At 50.0% G+C, this 22,268-nt stretch overlaps 1 protein-coding gene across 2 annotated transcripts; it reads right to left on the bottom strand.

Moving 5' to 3' along the window:
- Positions 1-453: 453 nt before the first annotated feature.
- Positions 454-17,431, bottom strand: AQP10 (aquaporin 10). Of its 2 annotated transcripts, none has more exons than XM_082202457.1 (6): positions 17,103-17,431; positions 8,101-8,227; positions 5,694-5,831; positions 4,711-4,829; positions 3,653-3,870; positions 454-2,005 (listed from the first exon to the last, which is right to left on the bottom strand). In XM_082202457.1, exons 1-6 carry the CDS (start codon positions 17,205-17,207, stop codon positions 1,729-1,731), a joined length of 984 nt encoding a protein of 327 aa, XP_082058583.1. In that variant the 5' UTR covers positions 17,208-17,431; the 3' UTR covers positions 454-1,728. The 2 variants fall into 2 exon arrangements, with proteins under 2 accessions (XP_082058583.1, XP_082058582.1); XM_082202456.1 differs by lacking the exon at positions 17,103-17,431 and adding an exon at positions 8,892-9,108.
- Between the last annotated feature and the right edge of the window lie 4,837 nt (positions 17,432-22,268).

Here is a 22,268-nt window from a genome sequence, read left to right as displayed (position 1 = left end):
GATTAAGCCTTGGAATCCCTTTTGGGATGTGGTTCTAAAAGATGCAGTTTAACAACCACAGAGCACCTCTGAGCATATACAGAGTGCGGCGCCTGAGAGAGCCAAAACCTGACGGGGGTGGAGAGAATTAAGACGCCTTTTGTGTCACAGCAGAGATGGGAAACTTGTGGCCGTCCAGGAGCTGTTGGACTCCAACTCCTATCAGCCCCAGGCAGTGTGGCCCAATGGTCAGGGATGATGGAAGTTGGAGCTCAGGAACAGATTCTTCTGATGTCCTAGAACAATCCCGTCCCAACCAATCAGGAATCACATATTAAATGTACCCACAGAGGTAAAAAGCAGGGCTGGGGATCCAGTGGTCAGGGAAGGTAGGAGCTGGAGTTCGACGATGTACAGGGTGGGGCCAAGTTTCCTACCTCTGTGTTAGAGGGCTTTTTCCCAGCACCCTACGTATTTTAGAAACCATCTTTCATTTTATTTCATCCTTTCATCTCGTTACAATACAGCGATCGATAAAAAGCATTTAAACAATTCATCCATCAGAACAGCAGCAAGAAAACATCGAATAAAATTAACAGAACACACACACACACACAGAACACAAGTCATCATAGCAGCATTAGGTCAAGTAAGTTGCATTGTGCCAAGGCAAAACATTGCTCCATGTAACTCACTATTGTCTAGCCTCAGGAATGGGGGGAACCTGCGTAGCTACTGGACTACAACTCCCATCATCCCTGACCATTGGCCCTATTGGCTACGGCTGATGGGAATAGGAGGAAGGCAGCAACTTCCTCTTGGTCTATGGTGATTGGCAGCCTTCCCCAGCCAATGGTGGCTGGTGCTCATTGGGGCTAGTGGGGCGGAAGGTAGGGAGCCTGACAGCAGGTGGCGCCAGAGGCAATGAGTGGCTAAGTCAACTCATTCTAGTTTCATCCCCATCCTCCTTCCTGTCGTGTTCCGCAACCGTAACGCTGTGTATTAAGGCCATATTCACAAAACACATTTAAAGCGCTATGATACCACTTAAAACAGTCATGGCGTCCCTCCAAATAATTCTGGGAGCTGTAGTTTGCTCTGGTTGCTGAGTGTTGTTCGGAGACTCCCCTGTCGGAGCTACAATTCCCAGAGTTCACTGCAAAGATGGATGAATTGCTGAACCACTCTGTCAAATGTTGCTCTGGGAAGGGAATAGAACTACAGTTCCCAGAATTCTTTAGGGTGAAACCACGACAGCCCCTGCCCTGCAGGATAGAGCCTTCCTCCCCCAATACAATAAAAAGAGTCGGCACTGAGCAAATACTTCAAGAGTGGTCGTTCCACAGTGGTGCCACCACAAAAAAGGCCCCGTCTCTGGTTGCTGCCATTGTATAATCCCCAAAGGTGGGAGTCATTCTGTGCACGACCTCAGGTGATGATTTTAGCAAGCGATAAAGTTCATCTATGGTAAGGTTACCAGATATTTTTTTTCAATGAATCCGCGGATTCAATGGATTTTGTATGGGGACTGATTTGTAAATCCGGTGACTGTCCCCAGGAAACGGGGATGTCTGGTAACCTTAATCTATGGGGGAAAGCGGTCCTTTGTCATTCCAAAACATCGCTCTTTTGTGTGGAATTCACACGCCCAGAGACCTACATCAGTCATAAAACCAACAGCAACAACTCCATCCAATATATAAAAACGAAAGGATTAAGTCTCTCGCCTCTTCCGGCGCCTGTTCCATTTTAAAAGGAACTTGAAGTTTCCAATTTGTTATGTCCCCCGTCTGGGGGGTTGCCTGTGCTCCCGCCTGTCCAATCCTCTGCGTATTTATTCACTGCATAAATTGAGATCTCCGTATCCTTTTCCGTCCCTAGGTGATGCTTCTTGGTGGTCAAGGTCTCTTCCTCGTCCTGGGACGGCAGGTGGTGAAACTCCACCCCGAGCTCATACAGAGCCGTCCCAATGGTGGCCCCCACCATCGGAGCCACGACCGGAACCCAGCACCAGTAGTTTCCAGCACTGGAAAGATAAAGCAGAGTGGTGACTGGTGGCAGAGATGGAGCCGTGTGGAGACAATTTGGAAAGGAGGTGAGTGTGTCACAGAATCATAGCATCGCAGAGTTGGAAGGGACCCTGCACGTCAGTCCAATCCCCTGCAATGCAGGGTTACCGGTAATTTTTTTATTTTTCCCCCCAAGGTGGGTCTCGAACCCACAACCCTAAGATTCAGAGCCTAATGCTCTACCGACTGAGCTATCCCAGCAGTGGCTTTCTATGGAAACCTCCCTACAGGGGGCATGGCTGTGGACCCTCCAAATCGACCATTGCTCTACCCTGCTCAGGGACGCAGGTGGCGCTGTGGGTTAAACCACAGAGCCTAGGACTTGCCGATCAGAAGGTCGGCGGTTCGAATCCCCGTGACAGGGTGAGCTCCCGTTGCTCGGTCCCAGCTCCTGCCCACCTAGCAGTTCGAAAGCACGTCAAAGTGCAAGTAGATAAATAGGTACCTCTCCTGTGGGAAGGTAAACAGCGTTTCCATGCGCTGCTCTGGTTGGCCAGAAGTGGCTTAGTCATGCTGGCCACATGACCCAGAAGCTGTACGCCGGCTCCCTCGGCCAGTAAAGCGAGATGAGCGCTGCAACCCCAAGGTCAGTCACAACTGGACTTAACAGTCAAGGGTCCCATTACCTTTACCTGCCCTGCTCATCAGCACAAAGAGACCTTGTATGTTGTCAGGTGGCTGAGGATCAGGACAGGGAAAAGTCCCTACCAACTGCTTCTTATTCAATATTCACAGAGAGGGGCTTGGAAAGGCAGCCTCTTGGAATAATGGTATTGCCCCGAGTGAGTCTCCACCCCCTCCCTCTCTCCCATCATGCATCACCACTACAGGTGCTGAAAGGTGCCCTCTGCCTTGGAGTTCTTTGCTCTCCTACTTTCAAGGCTCACCAGGTTCTAGGAGAAGGTTAGTGTTAGGTGTGTGTGCAGGAGCCAGGCCCTGTGACCAATAGGACTTTGCAGGACTGGGGCCTTCCTAAGTTTGTTCTGGAGAGGCAAGGCGCGGCCGCACAGGTGAGGTCAATTGGTAACTCACAGCACCTGGTGGCAAGAGCCGGGAAGGGACATAAGGTCAGCATTTTCCCTTTGGCTCTTTGCCACGTTTACTGCCTTGCTGCGTTTGGCTCCTTGACTCCTTGCTCCTCGGACCCCTGACTTCGTGACTCCTTGCTTCCTGACCCTCGGACCCTTGGCTTCTTGACTCCTGGCTCTCTGACCCTCGGACTCTTGGCTTCCCGACTCCTGGCTTCTGGACCCCCATTCCTGCTCCCACCCTGCCATCTTGCCCCCGGTCCTGAAGTCCCCTGCTGGGACTTCGATCGCCCGTGAACCAGACCGTGACAGTGGGTCTAGAATGCTTTCTAAAGACACTGTGTCCGTCAGCCGTCGCCCCTCTGTTGCTTCTTCTTCTTCCTCCTCTCCCATAATTTCCCAGCTTTCCCCCCTCATCTGCCTCTGAGCTGTGACCTTCCTCAACCCCCTGTAGTAATTCTGAACCGTCGCCTTCTTCTCTGGAAAGGTCAGGCTGGGGAGGAGGTCTCCACCATTCCTCCTTTCCCCAGTCCCTGACACGCACATACACCGCCTACTCGCCCCTCGTGCACCCACCTGAACACCTGAGGCCCCCATCCAGCCAGGTAGGTGAAGAGTCGTGGGCCCAGATCCCGGGCTGGGTTAATGGCGCACATACAGTTGGCTCCCATTGCCAAGCCGAGAGCAGTGACCAGCAAGCCCACCGCGATGGGCTCCAGTCCATGTGGGACGCGCCTGTTGCGGGAATCGATAATGGCCAGGATGCTCAATATCAGCACCCCAGTGCCCAGGACCTGATGAGGGGAAGAGGGTGGAGGGAGGACAGGACATCAACCAAAGCACAGGGGCATCGGAAACCACCAGAGACCAGCCTATTCGTTTATCTAGGCCCTGGAGACTCAGCACCAATCTGAGAAGGGCCTTCTTGGCAGTGGCGCCCGCCCTGTGGAATGCCCTCCCACCAGATGCCAAAGAAATAAACAACTATCTGACTTTTAGAAGACATCTGAAGGCAGTCCTGTTTAGGGAAGCTTTTAATATTTGAAGAATTATTGTATTTTAATATTTTTCTGGAAGCTGCCCAGAGTGGCTGGGGAAACCCAGCCAGATGGGCGGGGTATAAATTATTATTATTATTATTATTATTATTATTATTATTATTATTATTATTACAGTGGTACCTCAGGTTAAGACCTTAATTTGTTCCAGAAGTCCGTTCTTAAGAAGAAACTGTTCTTAACCTGAGGTACCACTTTAGCTAATGGGGCCTCCCACTGCTGCCACGCGATTTCTGTTCTCATCCTGAAGCAAAGTTCTTAACCTAAGGTACTATTTCTGGGTTAGTGGAGTGTCTGTAACCTGAAGTGTCTGTAACCTGAAGCGCGTGTAACCCGAGGTACCACTGTATTATTATTATTATTATTATTATTATTATTATTATTATTACTCGCACTTGGAGGTGCCGGGATTGAACCTGGGACCTTCTGCATGCAAGTCTGGTGCTCTAACCACTGAGCCACAGCAAATGAATGGAGCAGCGGCAGAGCAATTGGACATATGGGATGCATCGCCCTGAGCGAAGGATGCTTCCGTCTCTGGGCAGCGCTGGGAGTTCTAGGGACGGCTGGTCCTACCTGGTCGAAGAAGCCGTTGCCAAGCGACAGGTAGGGAGCTGGGTAGGTGGCAAAGATGGAGGCGGTTTCACGGGGTCCGGTGACTGCAAGGGTCCCGTTGCTATAGCTGTGGATGGCGTCTGCGGAGAGAAAAGCCAGTGGCCATGAGGCTTAGCTTTATAGGAAGAGAAGCCGAAGGGGGAAAGGAGAGCAGCAGCCCTGCTCCGTCAGTTCAGCTGAGAATCCACCTTCATGTGATTCCTGACCAGTTTACATTCCCAACTGGTCATTATAAGGACTATCATGTAACTTCGGCATCTGATTCCACTGCATTTTTGTTCATCCTCTCCCCTTCTCAACGCTTTTTCCTTTTGTGCTGTGTCTCTTTAGATTGAAAGCCTGCAGGCAGGAATTTTTTCTCCCTACATGTCATCGTTCTTACGCAGGGGTCAGCAAACATTTTCAGCAGGCGGCCGGTCCACTGTCCCTCAGACCTTGTGGAGGGCTGGACTACGTAGATTTGGGGGGGAAATATGAACGAATTCCTATGCCCCACAAATAACCCAGAGATGCATTTGAAATAAAAGGACATGTTCTACTCATGCAAAAACACACTGATTCCCAGACTGCCTGCAGGCTGGATTTAGAAGGCGGTTGGGCTGGATCCGGCCCCCGGGCCTTAGTTTGCCTACCCATGTTCCTACGGCAGAAGCGTTTTAAGTAAATGAATAAATATGCAGTGAGCCTCACCGCTTGCCATTTCATACCCTACGGCTGCCAAGGAATGCTTTTGGGCGTCAATAGCAAACTTCGCAGCGCGATTATGGCTTTTCTAGTATATCTGGTATATCTTTAACCCAAAGATTGGCTTTTACATCAGCAGAAGATGAGCTGGGCAGAGTCAATGAATACAGACACGGCGAGGCAGGGGAATGTGTCATAAGCCGAGCTTGAAATGCGCCTTTTATTTTCCCCATTGTGAAAACTCTGGGAGATAACGTTACCATAATAAAGCATGTAGACGGTGCCTGCGCCCAAAAAGGCTCCCATAGTCTGAACGACAGAGAAGATGGGCAGTTTCCACCAGGGGCATTGGCCAAGCAGACACATGGTGAGCGTAAAGGCTGGATTTAAGTGTCCTCCTGTAAGAAAGAGAATCGTAGAATTGTAGAATCATAGTCATAGAGGGACATCTAGTCCACCTCCCCTGCGATGCAAGAATATTTTTAGCCCAATGTGGGACTCAAACGCACAACCCTGAGGTCAAGTCTCATGCTCTACCAACCCCCGTGTTTGAAATCCTGTTCCGTATGTTCTCTCGCTTTTGAAATTGCACTAGGTCTTGCACATGCCCTTTGCAGCAATGAGGACTACGAACTTAGGCTGCACATACACACCATACTGTATATTTAAAGCAAATTATTCCCCCTAAAGGGATGTGGGTGGCGCTGTGGGTTAAACCACAGAGCCTAGGACTTGCTGATCAGAAGGTTGGTGGTTTGAATCCCTGTGACGGGGTGAGCTCCTGTTGCTCGGTCCCTGCTCCTGCCAACCTAGCAGTTCGAAAGCACACCAGTGCAAGTAAATAAATAGGTACCGCTCCGGCGGGAAGGTAAACGGCGTTTCCGAGCGCTGCTCTGGTTTGCCAGAAGCAGCTTGGTCATGCTGGCCACATGACCTGCTGTACGCTGGCTCCCTCGGCCAATAAAGCGAGATGAGCGCCGCAACCCCAGAGTCACTCACGACTGGACCTAATGATCAGGGGTCCCTTTACCTTCTACCTTTTTATTCCCCCTAAAGAATCCTGGGAACCACAGTTCGTTCAGGGCGCTGTGAATTGTAGCTCTGTGAGGGGTAGGCGCCTCTCCGCTAGTGAGAGTTCACCCATTGTTTCAGGCCTATACAGGTCCACTGTTCCTTAGACCTTGTGAGGTGGGGGCTGGACTATATTTTGGGTGGGGGGGGATGAACGAATTCCTATGCCCCACAAATAACCCAGAGATGCATTTTAAATAAAAGGACACATTCTATTCATGTAAAAACATGCTGATTCCCGTACTGTCTGTGGTCTGGATTTAGAAGGCGATTGGGCCCGATCCGGCCCCCAGCCCTTACTTTGCCTACCCATGGTATAGATAATACTACACTCACCTCTTCTTCTGAGTAGTGGTGCAAATCAGCCCCAGGCAGAAAGAACAAAGCATGTCAAAAACTAGTGCCCATTGGAGACTGGTAGGGTGGAAGGCAGGGAGCCTAACAGCAGGTGGCGCCAGAGCCAATGACAGGCAGGGCCAGCTAATTCTAGATTTGCCCCATCCTCCTCCTCCTCCTCTTCCCTTCTGAGTTCTACAAGGGGCAAAACTGAGACTAAGAAAGAGCAAGAGGAGGGAGCTGGCAGGCAGGGGCACTCCCTGGACCGATTGCAAGTAGGAAAGGGGCTCCAGACTGAGGCTGGCAAAGGAGTGTCCCCTAATGGACACAGCCTCCGGCCACCAAATGCCTCTTGGTAAAACTCCCTACCAGGACTTGATGGAAACAGCCCTTTGAAACCCAAATGTTTGTTCCCTGCACCAGAGCCTCAGCAGGTACAAGGCCACTGGCCATGGAGGCTCCATTGAGCTATCGGGGTTAATAATAACTACCGGTAGCTGGTCATAAGGTGGCTGAGTCATAGCTCCGGGAGCTAAGGTTGGCAGAGATAACAGGGACCAGAGGCGAGAAGGAGCTGGCAGTCGACAGAAAGCAATCCCCGGAGAATAAATCTTTGGCAAGCACCTCCACGTGGCTTCCCCAGGTCTGGAAAGTGGGGTCTTTTCAGAGGAAGGACCGGGGAAGCAGGACCGGCCACATGAACTGGAAGCTGTACGCTGGCTCCCTCGGCCAGTAAAGCGAGATGAGCGCCGCAACCCCAGAGTCGGCAACGACTGGACCTAATGGTCAGGGGTCCCTTTACCTTTACCTCTAACTTTACTGGAGGTGAGAGGGACGCAGGTGGCACTGTGGTCTAAAGCACAGAGCCTAGGGCTTGCTGCCATTGCTCGGTCCCTGCTCCTGCCAACATAGCAGTTCCAAAGCACGTCAAAGTGCAAGTAGATAAATAGGTACTGCTCCGGTGGGAAGGTAAACGGCATTTCTGTGCACTGCTCTGGTTCGCCAGAAGTAGCTTAGTCATGCTGGCCACATGACCAGGAAGCTGTACGCCGGCTCCCTCGGCTAATAAAGCGAGATGAGCGCCGCAACCCCAGAGTCGGCCACGACTGGACCTAATGGTCAGGGGTCCCTTTACCTTTTTATAAGGAGATAAACACTGCAGCTCTCCCCCACAATTGCCCCGAAATTTTGAGCGATGCCTGGACCAAGTGCCTGCCCCATCCCCGGGGCTCGTGCACGAGAGAACCTCCCCTTTCTCACCGGAAACTCCTCCCGAAACGTGGATGGCTACCATCACAGCAATTCCACCTGCTAGGGCTGAGCTAAAATAGCCACCCTTCGTCCCTTCGCTGGTGGTGGCCTGCGCAGATGCGCTCAGAGTAATCACCTGGGAAAGAGAGAGAGAGAAAAGAATGAGGGAAAAGACCTTTGGGAGAATCTTTGCCCTGGGTCAACATTCCTGTATCATGCCCACGTTGTCCCTCCCAGGTGGTGATGGGAACCTTGTTTACCCTGGCGCCAATCATCTTCCTTTTTTTGATGGTCATGGGGTGGAAGCGATGGGCTATGGCAGCGATGGCGAAACCTTCAGAGATCGGGTGCCCAAATTGCAGCCCCAAACCCACTTATTTATTGACAAGTGCCAACATGGCAATTTAATCTGTATATCTCATTCCCCCCCCATGTGTTTCACGTTTCTTCTTCATGACTGCTGTTGTAATAAAAAATCCTTCATAAAAGCTATTGCATTACGGTCTTCAATAAATTATCTTTCCATCAGTATATAATTTTATGGCATAACTCAGTGCTTTCTTTCTTAAAAAAATGTTTAGGGGTACTCTCGTTTTGGCTCAAGAAAATCACCACCAGGGAAAAATAAATACAGTTCAAATCGGGGGAAATAACGACAGTGAATTTCTTGTCCCGTTAAATTTGCAAAATGTTTAGGGATATGCGTCCCCCTGTGTCCCCACAGGGGGGAAAAAGCACAAGTATTACTCCAAAACTAAGTGGTGTTAATGAGCCATCAAACCTCGGAAATACAGTGGTACCTCTGGTTGTGAATGGGATCCGTTCCGGAGGCCCGTTCGCAACATGAAAAGAGCACAACCCGCAGCAGCACGTCTGCGTATGTGCTGGTTGCGATTCGCCGCTTCTGCACATGCGCGTGACGTCATTTTGAGCATCTGCGCATGCATGAGCGGTGAAACCCGGAAGTAACCCTTTCCAGTACTTCCGGGTCGCCGCAGGACATGACCTGAAAGAACATAACATGAAGTGGACATAACATGAGGTATGACTGTACAGTGGTGCCTCGCAAGACGAAAAGAATCCATTCTGTGATTCTCTTCGTCTAGCGGTTTTTTTGTCTTGCGAAGCAAACCCATTGACGGATTAGAGGATTAGCGCTATTAGCGGCTTTTAGCGGCTTATCTGTTGATCGGATCAGCTGATAAGCGGCTTAGCGGCTTAGAAAAAGGGGGGAGGGGGAAAAACCAGCAGGAACTCGCAAGACATTGTCGTCTTGCGAAGCAAGCCCATAGGAAATTCGTTTTGCGAAGCACCTCCAAAACGGAAAACTCTTTCTTCTAGCGAGTTTTCCGTCTTGCGAGGCATTCGTCTTGCGGGGCACCACTGTACATTTTTCCCAGAAGGTTTCACAATTTTGGCCACTAGTGTACACTGGAGGGTGTACTAAGAGCCTCCCTCTTTCAATTTTTAATATGAGATAATAATGATTGTCTGCGTGTGCACATACAAATATGAATAAATAAATAAACCTATCCAGATGGGGAGGGCATTATTCTTATTATTATTTTGCCATTTCTTTGGCTGCTGTTTGATTGCACGGAATGAATTTCTCTTGTTGGCTTCTGCAAGAAAGCCCAGCGAACATGTAAACCCCTTCTTAGGTTGCTTACTGACCTGGGAGTTAAGCCATGCTGAACTCAAGGCGGCTTACTCCCGAGTAGGAAAAACAGACTGGCAGGAGGCCCTGGCGCATCAAAAGTCTGCTCAGCCTCTCATTCACTCACCAGGCCCTAGTGCCACCCCCGGCACGGAAGCTATGGCTCTCATAGAATCATAGAGTTGGAAGAGACCACAAGGGCCATCGAGTCCAACCCCCTGCCAAGCAGGAAACACCATCAGAGCACTCCTGACATATGGTTGTCAAGCCTCTGCTTAAAGACCTCCAAAGGAGGAGACTCCACCACACTCCTTGGCAGCAAATTCCACTGTCGAACAGCTCTTACTGTCAGGAAGTTCTTCCTAATGTTTAGGTGGAATCTTCTTTCTTGTAGTTTGGATCCATTGCTCCGTGTCCGCTTCTCTGGAGCAGCAGAAAACAACCTTTCTCCCTCCTCTATGTGACATCCTTTTATATATTTGAACATGGCTATCATATCACCCCTTAACCTCCTCTTCTCCAGGCTAAACATGCCCAGCTCCCTTAGCCGTTCCTCATAAGGCATCGTTTCCAGGCCTTTGACCATTTTGGTTGCCCTCCTCTGGACACGTTCCAGTTTGTCAGTGTCCTTCTTGAACTGTGGTGCCCAGAACTGGACTCTGCTGGGGCAACAGCGCACGTGACCACAGAGAGGGCTCTGAGTGCCCTTTCTGGCAAGCGTGCCATAGGTTCACCACCACTGGACTATGGGGTCCTGGATTTAGGTTGCCAGCTGGCAAAGTGATAAAAATGTACCTAGAAAGAGGAGCGTTGGAAGTTGCACCCTACGGAGCCTGTAATAAATGATAATAATTTTAATATTTATATGCCACCCATCTGACCGGGTCGGCCACGCCACTCTGGGCTGCTCCCAACAAAGCACACTAAAACATCAACCATTAAAATCTTCTCTGAACAGCGCCGCCTTCTGATGTCTTCCAAACGTCAAATCATTGTTTAATCAGGACTAGGGAGTCCCTTGCCCCCACCTGCCTGCTCCCTGTCTCCCAGAAATCATACTTCTGTCTTTTCAGGATTCAACCTCAATCCAATGACTGCCACCCATCCTCCAAGCATCACCACCAACCCATCGGAACATCGGTCGTGGGGCAGGGATGGGGCAGGATTTTGTATCTGAAGTCGAATTGATCCAATCGGAACGCTCTGAAATGGTGTGGGAACTGGTATCTTTCAAAACCCCAGACAAACCACCGCTCCAAAATTAAAGCTTTCAAAATGCACCTATTAGGAGAAGCAGTGCAAAAAAATGAATCTGAGGAGTGCAGTCGCTGGCAAGGAAGTTAAACGTAAAGGTGAAGGAACCCCTGACTGTTAAGTCCAGCTGCGATCGACTCTGGGATTGTGGCGCTCATCTCACCTTATTGGCCGAGGGAGCCGGCGTACAGCTTCTGGGTCATGTGGCCAGCATGACTAAGCTGCTTCTGGCAAACCAGAGCAGCGCACGGAAACACCGTTTACCTTCCCGCCAGAGTGGTACCTATTTATCTACTTGCACTTTGACATGCTTTTGAACTGCTAGGTTGGCAGGAGCTGGGACAGAGCAACGGGAGCTCACCACCGTCGTGGGGATTCGAACCGCCGACGTTCTGATTGGCAAGTTCTAGGCTCAGTGGTTTAGACCACAGCGCCACCCGCATTGTTACACACCAGCAAAATCAGGGGGGGGGCTTACTTCTGAGTAAAGAGCATGGGGTGAAGAGGCTTAGTGATGAACCTATTTATACTACTACTACTACTACTACTACTACTACTACTACTTCAAATGAGGAGAGGAGAGCCCAGGTTATCTCCCTGAAGCACCTTCCAAGCAAGGGAACCTGAACTCTAGAACTATTTTTTGCATTCCAGAAGAGGTGGAAAACAAGCCTTTTGGACCCTGAACTTTGCCCCTCTGGCTCGCCCACTCCAGGGTCAGGTGCAATGCAATTAAGCACCCATTGCCCATGAAGGCAGGTCCAGCATTAACAGCAAGACATCAAAGCGTGACAGGTAGCCAGACAGGAACCCCATTCCTAAAAGCATGTCTTCAGAGACAAAACTCAGATCCAGATGTTGCAAACAGCCAACCTGCAGTGGCGTGCGGCAGCAAGAGCATTAATATCACCTAGGGCAACCGATGAACTCCTTTTTATAATTTTTATTAATTTAAATTACACACACATACATAGAATTTACAACCTCATACTACAAAAAGAAAATTAAAGAAAAAACATTAAGAAACAAGAAAAGAAGAAAATACAGGGAAAAAAATAAAGAAGAAAAAGCAAATTTACATACATAAAAAACACACCTTAATCTTCCTAATTAATACTTAATTAAACGGATGAACTCCTATTGTTTCCTGGGTGATAACAAGGTCTTCAAGTTTTCTTTTTATTTGGTGATGGATTAGCAGGGAGGAAGTCAAAGAATCCGCGGGGCTGCAGTTTTGGATTCTGTTTTGGGAGCTGGTTGTGTGTGTGTGTTGTCATGGTGGACTCCTGTATTTAAATCATTTACACTCCCAGCAAAAGCCAACATGCGCCTGAGCTCTAGGAGGTCAGGTTTCAGGTAGGAAAGATGGGAAGATGCGATAGGGAGCTGACATGGCGGCACTGACTAATCATCTAGACACCGATACCAGGGAAGATCCCAGAACGGATAATTAAAGAGATAATTGGCTGGTGAGCAATCGGGAAAGGATGCCGGGAGCATGGGTTTCTCAAAAACAAGTCATGGCAGATGATTCTCGTTTCTGTTATTGATAATTACAGGTTCCGTGGATCATAGGAATTCTGTGGACATAAGTGTACCTTGATTTCAGTTAGGCTTTTGACAAAGTCCCCCATAATATTTTTGCAGAGAAGCTGGTAAAATGTGAACTGGACGAGATAACCAATTAGATGGATTTGTAGCTGGTTGACTGACAGAACCCAAAGACGGCTCACGAATGGTTCCCCATCATCCTGGGAAAAGTGACAATGGTGGCATGCCACACGGGTCTGTCCTGGGCCCTTTGATGTCTTTATAAACATCTTGGATGAAGGCACTCAGGGGATGCTCATCAACTAAGCAGATGGTACCAAACTGGGAAGGGTAGCCAATGTCACTGAAGACAGAATCGGGTTTCGATATGGCATTGACAGATTGGAGAACTGGGCTCAACCTAACAAAATGGATTTCAATGGGGACAAATGTTAAGATTCTGCACTTAGGCAGGAAGAACCAGCTGTACAAATATAAGATGGCGGACACCTGGCTTGCCAGTAGTAGTAGTAGTAGTAGTAGTAGTAGTAGTAGTAGTAATAATAATTTATTATTTATACCCCGCCCATCTGGCTGACTTTCCCCAGCCACTCTGGGCGGTTCCCATTCAAGTGTTAAAAACAATAAACAATAAAGCATTAAATATTAAAAACTTCCCTGAACAGGGCTGCCTTCAGATGTCTTTTAAAGATAAGATAGCTGCTTATTTCCTTCACATCTGGTGGGAGGGTGTTCCACAGGGCGGGTGCCACTACTGAGAAGGCCCTCTGCCTGGTTCCCTGTAACTTTGCTTCTTGCAGTGAGGGAACCGCCAGAAGGCCCTCAGCGCTGGACCTCAGTGTCCGGGCAGAATGATGGGGGTGGAGACGCTCCTTCAGGTATACTGGACCAAGGCTGTTTAGGGCTTTAAAGGTCAGCACCAACACTTTGAATTGTGCTTAGAAATATACTGGGAGCCAATGTAGGTCTTTCAAGACCGATGTTATGTGGTCTTGGCGGCCACTCCGAGTCACCAGTCTAGCTGCCGCATTCTGGATTAAATGCAGTTTCTGGGGCACCTTCAAAGGTAGCCCCACGTACAGCGCGTTGCAGTAGTCCAAGCGGGAGATAACTAGAGCATGCACCACTCTGGCGAGACAGTCCACAGGCAGGTACAAGTGAAAAGGATCCAGGGGTTTTAGTAGACCACGAGCTGAACATGAGTCAACAGTGTGATGCAGCAGCAAAAAAAGCTAATGCTATTCTAGGCTGCATCAACAGAAGTTGAGTGTCCAGATCAAGGGAAGTACCGTATTTTTTGCACCATAACACTCACTTTTTTCCTCCTAGAAAGTAAGGGGAAATGTCTGTGCGTGTTATGGAGGGAATGCCTGCGGGTGGCGGGGAGGGATCTGCTGCAGTCGTGAGCAGAGGATCCATGGTTCCCCTTCCTTCCCTCCTCCGTGGTTACAAAGCATGGATCCACATGGATCCTCAGGATTTTTGCATTGGGCTACTCCAAACTCACTATCAGATCACATGTCTGTGGCCACAGCATGAACCACAAAAATCATATATCCACTATTTCGTTTAGAATTTTTTTTTCTTGTTTTCCTCCTCTAAAAACTATGTGCGTGTTATGGTCTGTTGCGTGTTATAGAGCGAAAAATACGGTAATAGTCCCACTCTATTCTGCCTTGGTCAGACCTGGAGTCCTGAGTCCAATTCTGGGAGCCACAATTTGAGAAGGAGATTGAGAAGCTGGAAGGTTTGCAGAAGAGATGATGATGATCAAGGGCCTTATGAGGAACGGTTGAGGGAATTGGGTATGTTTAGCCTGGTAGAGACTGAGAGGAGATATGATAGCCATCTTTCAATATCTGCAGGACTGTCACATAGAAGATGGAGCAAGCCTGATTTCTCCTCTTTGGACCTAAACCAATGGCTTCAAGTTACAAGAAATGAAATTGTGAGGTTTGGGAGTTGAGTTGAGTTGAGAGTTGAGGTTTGGGTGTTGAAGAAGGAAGAGGGAGATTTAGGTGTGGGTTGGTAGAGTTGCATTGTGAGAGAGTGAGAGGAATTGTTAGGTGGAGTCAGATACAGTGGTGCCCCGCAAGACGAATGCCTCGCAAGACGGAAAACCCGCTAGACGAAAGGGTTTTCCGTTTTTGAGCTGCTTCGCAAGACGATTTTCCCTATGGGCTCGCTTTGCAAGACGAAAATGTCTTGCAAGTGTTCCGATTTTTTTCCGCTTTCGCCCCCCTTTTTCTAAGCCGCTAATAGCCTTTTAGCTGCTAATCCGCTAAGCCTTTAATAGCCGCTAAGCCTTTAATAGCCGCTAAACCGCTAATAGCGCTAATCCGCTAAGTTGCTTCGCAAGACGAAAAAACCACTAGACGAAGAGGCTCGTGGAACGGATTAATTTCGTCTTGCGAGGCACCACTGTAGTTAGTTGGAATAATCATTTTGGAGTTGTTAGGAACTAAGAATAAGAAACTGCCAAGAAAAATTAACCATAACCATAAGCTTGTTCCTCCATTTAAAAATAAACTTGATTATTTGTTTATGTTAACAACTGACTGGACTCCGTGTGTCCCCGTGAGATACAGGGGTGGTGGCGGCGGAAAAAGCAGTCGCAGTGGCGGCACAGGGTCAACAGACCGTCAAACGTCCGGGGGCCCTGTGTGTGATCGCCACAAACATCAGGAGGGAACTTTCTGACAGTAAGAGCTGTTCAGCCGTGGAGCGGACTTCCTTTAAAGGCGGCAGTGGGCTCTCCGTCCTTGGAGGTTTTTAAACAGAGGTCGGATGGCCATCTGTCATGTAAGACCTAACTGAGATTCCTGTATTGCAGGGCGTTGGACTAGACAACTCTCAAGGTCCCTTCGAATTCTTCAGTTCTATGGTTCCAGCCCTCATAGCTCTACACAGAAGTCAAACTTAAACAGGAACATAGCAAGCCACCTTCTTCCAAGTGAGACGATTGGGCCCATCTAGCTCAGTACTGTCTACACTGGCAGGCAGCAGCTCTCCAGGGTTTTCAGACAGGGAGCGTCTCTCAGCCCTGCCTGGAGTTTTCAGGGTTTGAATCTGGAAAAAGCAGGTGCTCTACCGCTAAGCAAACGCCAGCCCTTCTCTGCAACATAGGGATCGTGTACCAGCTCCTGCCCACCTAGCAGTTCGAAAGCACGTCAAAGTGCAAGTAGATAAATAGGTACCGCTCCAGCGGGAAGGTAAATGGCATATCCGTCGGCAGCTCTGGTTCACCAGAAGCGGCTTAGTCATGCTGGCCACATGACCCGGAAGCTGTATGCTGGCTCCCTCGGCCAGTAAAGCGAGATGAGCACCGCAACCCCAGAGTCGGTCACGACTGGACCTCATGGTCAGGGGTCCCTTTACCTTACCAGCTCAGACTAGGGTTACCAGATGTCCTCACAAATCTGTCCCCGGACAAAATCTGTCCCCGGATTTTAATTAATGTCCCCGGATTTATGCCTGGGGACTTCTGGTGAGGCAATATGGCGGGTGCAAGGGCAGTGAGGCAGCACTGGAGGTCCCGGCCACGTCAAAGTCCCAGCCAGCCAATCCGCTGGCTGGGGGGGGTGCTATTTAAACCGAGGCGGGAGCCAGAGAGAGCTGCCTTCCGGCTTGCTTCCTTGATCAACACTCGCCCCGAAATCGCGCAGAGCCTGCAGCGCTCTTCTGCTGTGGGCTCTGTGCACCCAAGTTGGGGGGAGGCGAGCGAGGCGCTGAGGTGGTGAAGAAGAGGAAGAGAAGCGTAGAAAAGAGCTGCTCTGCATTGCGAGACAGAGAGAGACAGAGTTTTGTGTGTGTGTTTTAATGTTTGTTTTCCCAAGACCAGCGAGTGCCTTTACTCAATCTCTCCCCCCCCCCAAACCTCTTTTGTGTGTTTGTAGATGGGCCTAGGACTTGCCAATCAGAAGGTCGGCGGTTCGAATCCCCGCGACGGGGTGAGCTCCCATTGCTCGGTCCCTGCTCCTGCCAACCTAGCAGTTTGAAAGCATGTCAAAGTGCAAGTAGATAAATAGGTACCACTCTGGCGGGAAGGTAAACGGCGTTTCTGTGCGCTGCTCTGGTTCATCAGAAGCGGCTTAGTCTTGCTGGCCACATGACCCGGAAGCTGTACGCCGGCTCCCTTGGCTTATAAAGCGAGATGAGCGCCACAACCCCAGAGTCGGTCACGACTAGACCTAACGGTCAGGGGTCCCTTTACCTTTATGGTGCTACTAGAAGGAATTTTTTTTAAAAAAAATTGTTTCAACCCATTTCCTAAAATAATAAAGCATGATTTTTTTTTTAAGTGTCCCTAGATTCCTTGAAAAAAATCTGGTAACCATAGCTCAGACTTATTATTGTAGCTTAGCATTGTTGACACTGACTGGCAGTGGCTCTCCAGGGCTTAATTCAGGGTGGGGGTCCTCTCCCCAGCTCTGACTGGACTGAATCTGGAGCCTTCTGCATGCAAGACAGATGTCCTATCCCTAAGCTGCAGGTGCTTCGCCATCTACTGTTTTCCCTGCCCCAAAACCAGCAAATATTTTCAACTTACGATCAGCATGAAGACCCCAAGGAGCTCTGCGAGGCACTGGCGGAGGAGGAGGCTGCGGAGACGGAGACAGGCTTGCGCTTTGGCTAAGAAGCGGGTGTAAATCATCGCCAGCCGGGAGAGAAAGCTTTCCGCAGGCAGATCAGAAATACAGATGTGTGCGTAGCTGCATGGGAGCTGCTCTCGGGCTACCGGTGATAATAACTAATTATTCTCGGAACTCGTTGCTTAAATGCCCAGGGAAGTTATGTAAGAAGGGAGAACGGCAGCGTGCAGGCGAGAAAAAAGGGCATGGATCCCTCCGGCACCAGCCTCTCCCCAGAGTTGGAATTATGACCCCTGTTGTCAGGAGCAAAAGGCGTGCTTGACCCATATGCCAGTGCTACTGGCACGGTGAGGCTGTGCTGGAGTTTTGCACATGCCCTTGCAATAGCGTAGGGAGAGAGAGCCAAATGGATCAAGCCAGTAGCCGCCCCCCTCCTTGTCCAGCATCCCTGTTCTCGCTAGACAAACGCCCCAGTGGGAAACCTGTAAGCAGGATTCGAACCCAGCAACTGGTTTCCAGCAACTGGTATTCAGAAGTATCGCTGCCTCGAACTGTGGAGGAAGAGTGTGCTGGGTCTGGGGGTAACCCGTGAAACGTGGTCCGGGACCAGTCCAGAATCCAAAGGTTCCGCTAGGAGTCAGTCCGACAGGGCCAAGGCAGGAACCAGGCAAGGACAGGTACAGTGGTACCTCTGGATGCAAACAGGATCCGTTCTGGAGCCCCGTTCGCATCCAGAGCAGAATGCAACCCGCGTCTGCGTACGTGCAGGTCGCAATTTACTGCTTCTGCGCATGCACGTGACGTCATTTTGAGCGCCTGTGAATGCGCGAGCAGCGAATCCCGGAAGTAATGTGTTCCGTTACTCTCGGGTTGCCATGGAGCGCAACCCAAAAACGCTAAACCTGAAGCAACTTTAACCCGAGGTACATGACTGTACAGGATCTCAGGCAGGATCTGGCATACAGCAATGTTGCTCCCGCAACCTGGGGCAGAGTCCGACAGCTTTTTATCTTTGTTGGGGTAATGGCCGGTCCTGATCCCCCGGCGACTCAGCTCCCTGTTTCGCCCGAAGGTGAGCACTCCTCCTGCGAGTTCTCAAGTCTCTCCTTCTCTCCGACCTGAGTCTCTGCAGCTCGGGAGACGTCAGTGGGTTACTAGACCCAGGGGCCGTCTCAGCCTCCTCTGACCCAACTGGTAGCAGAGCTGCTGTAAGTGACGGCCCAGCTGAAGGCAACGAGGTAATCCCCGCATCTGGAGCCAGGGCTCCAGGATCCGGTGCAGACTGAGTCTCCTCTGGTTCTGAACCTGAGTCCCAGGCCATCACAAAGAGCACAGCAGCTGTAACTAGAAGCCACGAAGAGTTTCCATGAATTTGTCCAATCCTCTTTGAAAGCTATCTGGGTTAGTGGCCATCACTCTTGTGGCAGTGAGTCCCACAGTTTAACAATTTTATCTCTTATCTGTATTGACTCTTCCAACAGTTTTTGACTTTTTAATGGTTTTATTGTACGGTTTTATGCTTTTATTGCAATAAACCTCTTGGATGTATTTTTTATGATATAGTAGTATACTTTTTTTTTTTTTACATTCTAGTGTTACGAGAAGAGAGGGAGAAAAACGTTTCTCTATCTACTTTCTCCATGCATGGTGTAATTTTGTTAACTTCTATCGTGTCATCGCTTACCTGCCCTTTCTCTAAACTATAAAGTCCCAAACTTTGCAACTTTTCCTCACAGGGACACCTCTCCATCCCCTTGATCAGCAAACCTTTTCAGCAGGGGGCTGGTCCACTGTCCCTCAGACCTTGTGGGGGGCTGGACTAGATTTTGAAAAAAAAGGAATGAATTCCTATGCCCCACAAATAACCCAGAGATGCATTTTAAATAAAAGGACACATTCTACTCATGTAAAAACACGCTGATTCCCAGACCGTCTGAGGGTCGGATTTAGAAGGTGATTGGGCCGGATCTAGCCCCCAGGCCTTAGTTGCCTACCCATGCCCTTGATGGTTCCACTTGCCCTTTCCTGAACCTGTCCTCGCTCTACAATATCCTTTTTTTGTGGTCCACTGAGGGTGTCACTTCAGGTGTGGTAGTGCACAAACTGTCCTATGTCCTGTGTACCCATTTTCCCTTTCTTGTGTACACAACACACAGACACACAAAGAACACGAAAACATAACCTGGCCCGGTCAGAAAGATGGGAACATCTCAGCCAGGGGCTTGGCGGTACAAACAAAATGGCCGCACTCTGGTCAAGGGGAATGTTGGTTGACAGATTGTTTCTTCCTGCCTTTTTCTTCCTAACCGAACACTTGCTTTCATCTCAAGCTTTATATTAAGCAGCTCAGGGAATCGTCTCCAACGAAGTTCTGCTTAAGAGTAGATCACAGAATATGCAGAGATGGAAAGACTGACAACTCTGACAGAGATACAAATCCAGAATCTTTCAATAAGGAGAGAAAACTTTTTCTAGTCTATTCTAAAAAATAATTTTCCACACACACACAGTCCACAGCAGGATTTGAAGTTTAAGGCAGGAAATAGCAGAATATATCGAGAAACCTGTTAAAGAAGATGAAACTGGAACTGATGGGATTTTAAGACACAATTGTATGCAACTGTAACTTTGAGGATGAGCAGAAAGTCATTTGTATTGTAGAATAAGGATTATAACCCTTGAGAGATCAAATGTAACTTTGAATTCTGAAATAAAAGAAAAAAGAAATCTTGGGGAGGGGGGAAGGGAGAGTAGACGCATGGGAATGATTTTGGTATCGCAAACATTTTGTAAAGGTTATATTTAAAGAAACGGACACTAGGTGGAATATACAGGTTTTATTTTTGAAGTTTGCCTCTGGGCACTTCTGTAGGAAGTGGGCCGAGGACAAAGATGGCAGCCATCTTTATTGGCTGGGAAAGGTTCCCCACGCCTACTGGCAGAGCTTGGAGGGAAACTGAGTCACTAATTAAAACCAAGTTTCCAAGGTCAGAGACATTAAAGAGCCCAAGAGGGTGATTAATGAGGGCAAAGGAAGAGGATCTGGCAATCGGCAAGAGAGACTGGTTTTGCGGGAGGGAACAGGTATTTTTAGACCAGGGGTGGGGAACATCTCAGGTCTGGAAGTCAGGTGCAACTCTCCATCTCTATCTGGCCTGACAGACTCTTCCTAGGCCCAGGGGATGTCGCAAGAGGCGTGTGGAGGGTGCGGTCCACCCTGGGCGTCATGCCTGGGAGGGGGGTGACAAAATCCCCCGGGCGGATCAGTGTGGCGGCGCTCGCACTCCCAGCAGGTGGAATTTCGCGATTGGCGCAATCGTCGTAGGGAAAATCTGCCCGCTGATCAAGCAAATATGCCCGGTGTGCAGTGCTGGCCACCGGGGATGTATATAAGAGGACTGGGTGTATAAGACGACCCCCAACTTTTCCAGTTAAAATATAGAGTTTGGGATATTCTCGCCGTATAAGACTATGTGTAAGCCAGTCTTTTCATCCCTGTATGAACACCGCAGCTCTCGCAGGAGAGGGGCGGATGATGGAGGGGAGGACTTCAAAGCCCTGTTGCCTCATCCCTCCTCCATCCTCAGTGGCCGCCAGCCCCTTGGAGCGGGAGGTGGCGAAGGTGTTTTCGGCACTCGCCAGGCGTCTCTTCAGACGGGACGGGAGGGGAAGTTGGCCGGCAGAGCGACATCTGTCGGCTGGGAAATGAAAGTCAAGTCTCGAAACCCACCTCTCATTTCTGGTCCTCCTCGTGGGGTGGGGTGGGGCGGAGAGGAGGGGGCGGGGACTGGCAGGCTAAGCCGCTGTCCCACACTCCGTGCCCCTCTTGTCATGTTTCTGGTTTGGGACGAGGTTGCAAGTCCACGCATCAAGAAAAGCCACAAGCCCTCGAGCCCCGCCGCAGACCCCAGACAGCGCGGGTCCCAAGCACCGGCTCCCAACGCCGCTTTGCTCGCCGCTCCTTGGAGCGAGGGAGACGGGTCCAGAGCTGCCAGACCCTCGACTAGGCAAGGGGCAGGCATAGGCTGGAGCCCCCCAACCTAAAGCCCGCCAAGTGCCGCCCACCATGCACCGCCAAGGGCAGAGCATGCACCCCTCCGGTGCCTCTGCCATCATTGCAGCAGCAGCCTGAGGCGAGGTGAGCGAGCCCCGATTGGCTGTCCAGCAAAGCGGCGGGCTGCGCTCACTGGTTCCCTCTTCTCCTTCCCAACAGGTGGCTCCGCGTCACCACAACCATACCCGGTGTATAAGATGACCCCCGACTTTTGAGAAGATTTTCCTGGGTTAAAAAGTAATCTTATACGCTGGAACATACGGTAACCTCACGGTGGTCAGCGCCACACGCCAGGCGTATCTGCACGATCGGCGGGCAGTGCTGGCACCCCCGGGAGGATTGTCACACCGCTGGTGGCACCCCCAGGAGGACCGGCGGCCCCCTGGGTGCACGTCATGTTTGCCGCTCTGGGTGCCTGAGCAGTTTCCTCCGCCAGTGCTAGGCCCCGCCCCCTCTTCTCAGGCCCCGCCCCCTCTTCAGCCCTTCCTCGTGTGTTCTTGCCTAGCTGGAATTTGCCCTTGAAACCTGACCATGCCTCTTGCTTCCCTGGGTGGAGGATCGGAAAACGGTGTAGTGAGTGTGTACCGAAAGCAGCCTACCGTACCAAGGTGAACTTTGAACTTTTGCTCCACCCTCTTTTGCCTCGGGCCTCGTCCACCACTGGTACGTGTCTCTTTCTGCCCCAGGTACAGAGCCTGAGAAGAGCTTGCTGGATCCGGCCAATGGTCCATCGAATCCAACCAGTGGCTTGTAGGAAACCCTTAAGCAGGGCCTGAACAAAACTCTCCCCTCCTGCAGTTTTCAGAAACTGGTAGTCCGAAACTTTGCTGCCTCGAACTGTGGAGAAAGAGTGTAATCATTGTGGCTGGTAGTCACTGAGAGCCTCACCTTTCATGAATTTGTCCAGATTCTCTCTCTCTTTCTTTCTTTCTTTCTTTCTTCCTTCCTTCCTTCCTTCCTTCCTTCCTTCCTTCCTTCCTTCCTTCCCTTTCCTTCCTTCCTTCCTTCCTCCCTCCTTTAAAAAAAAATATTATTAGGATTTATAAATAGACATACAAAGCTTAATATC

The sequence above is a fragment of the Podarcis vaucheri genome (genome assembly GCF_965113315.1).
Source record: "Podarcis vaucheri genome assembly, chromosome: 16".
Taxonomy (NCBI): domain Eukaryota; kingdom Metazoa; phylum Chordata; class Lepidosauria; order Squamata; family Lacertidae; genus Podarcis; species Podarcis vaucheri.
This window is presented reverse-complemented; position numbering and strand designations above follow the sequence as displayed.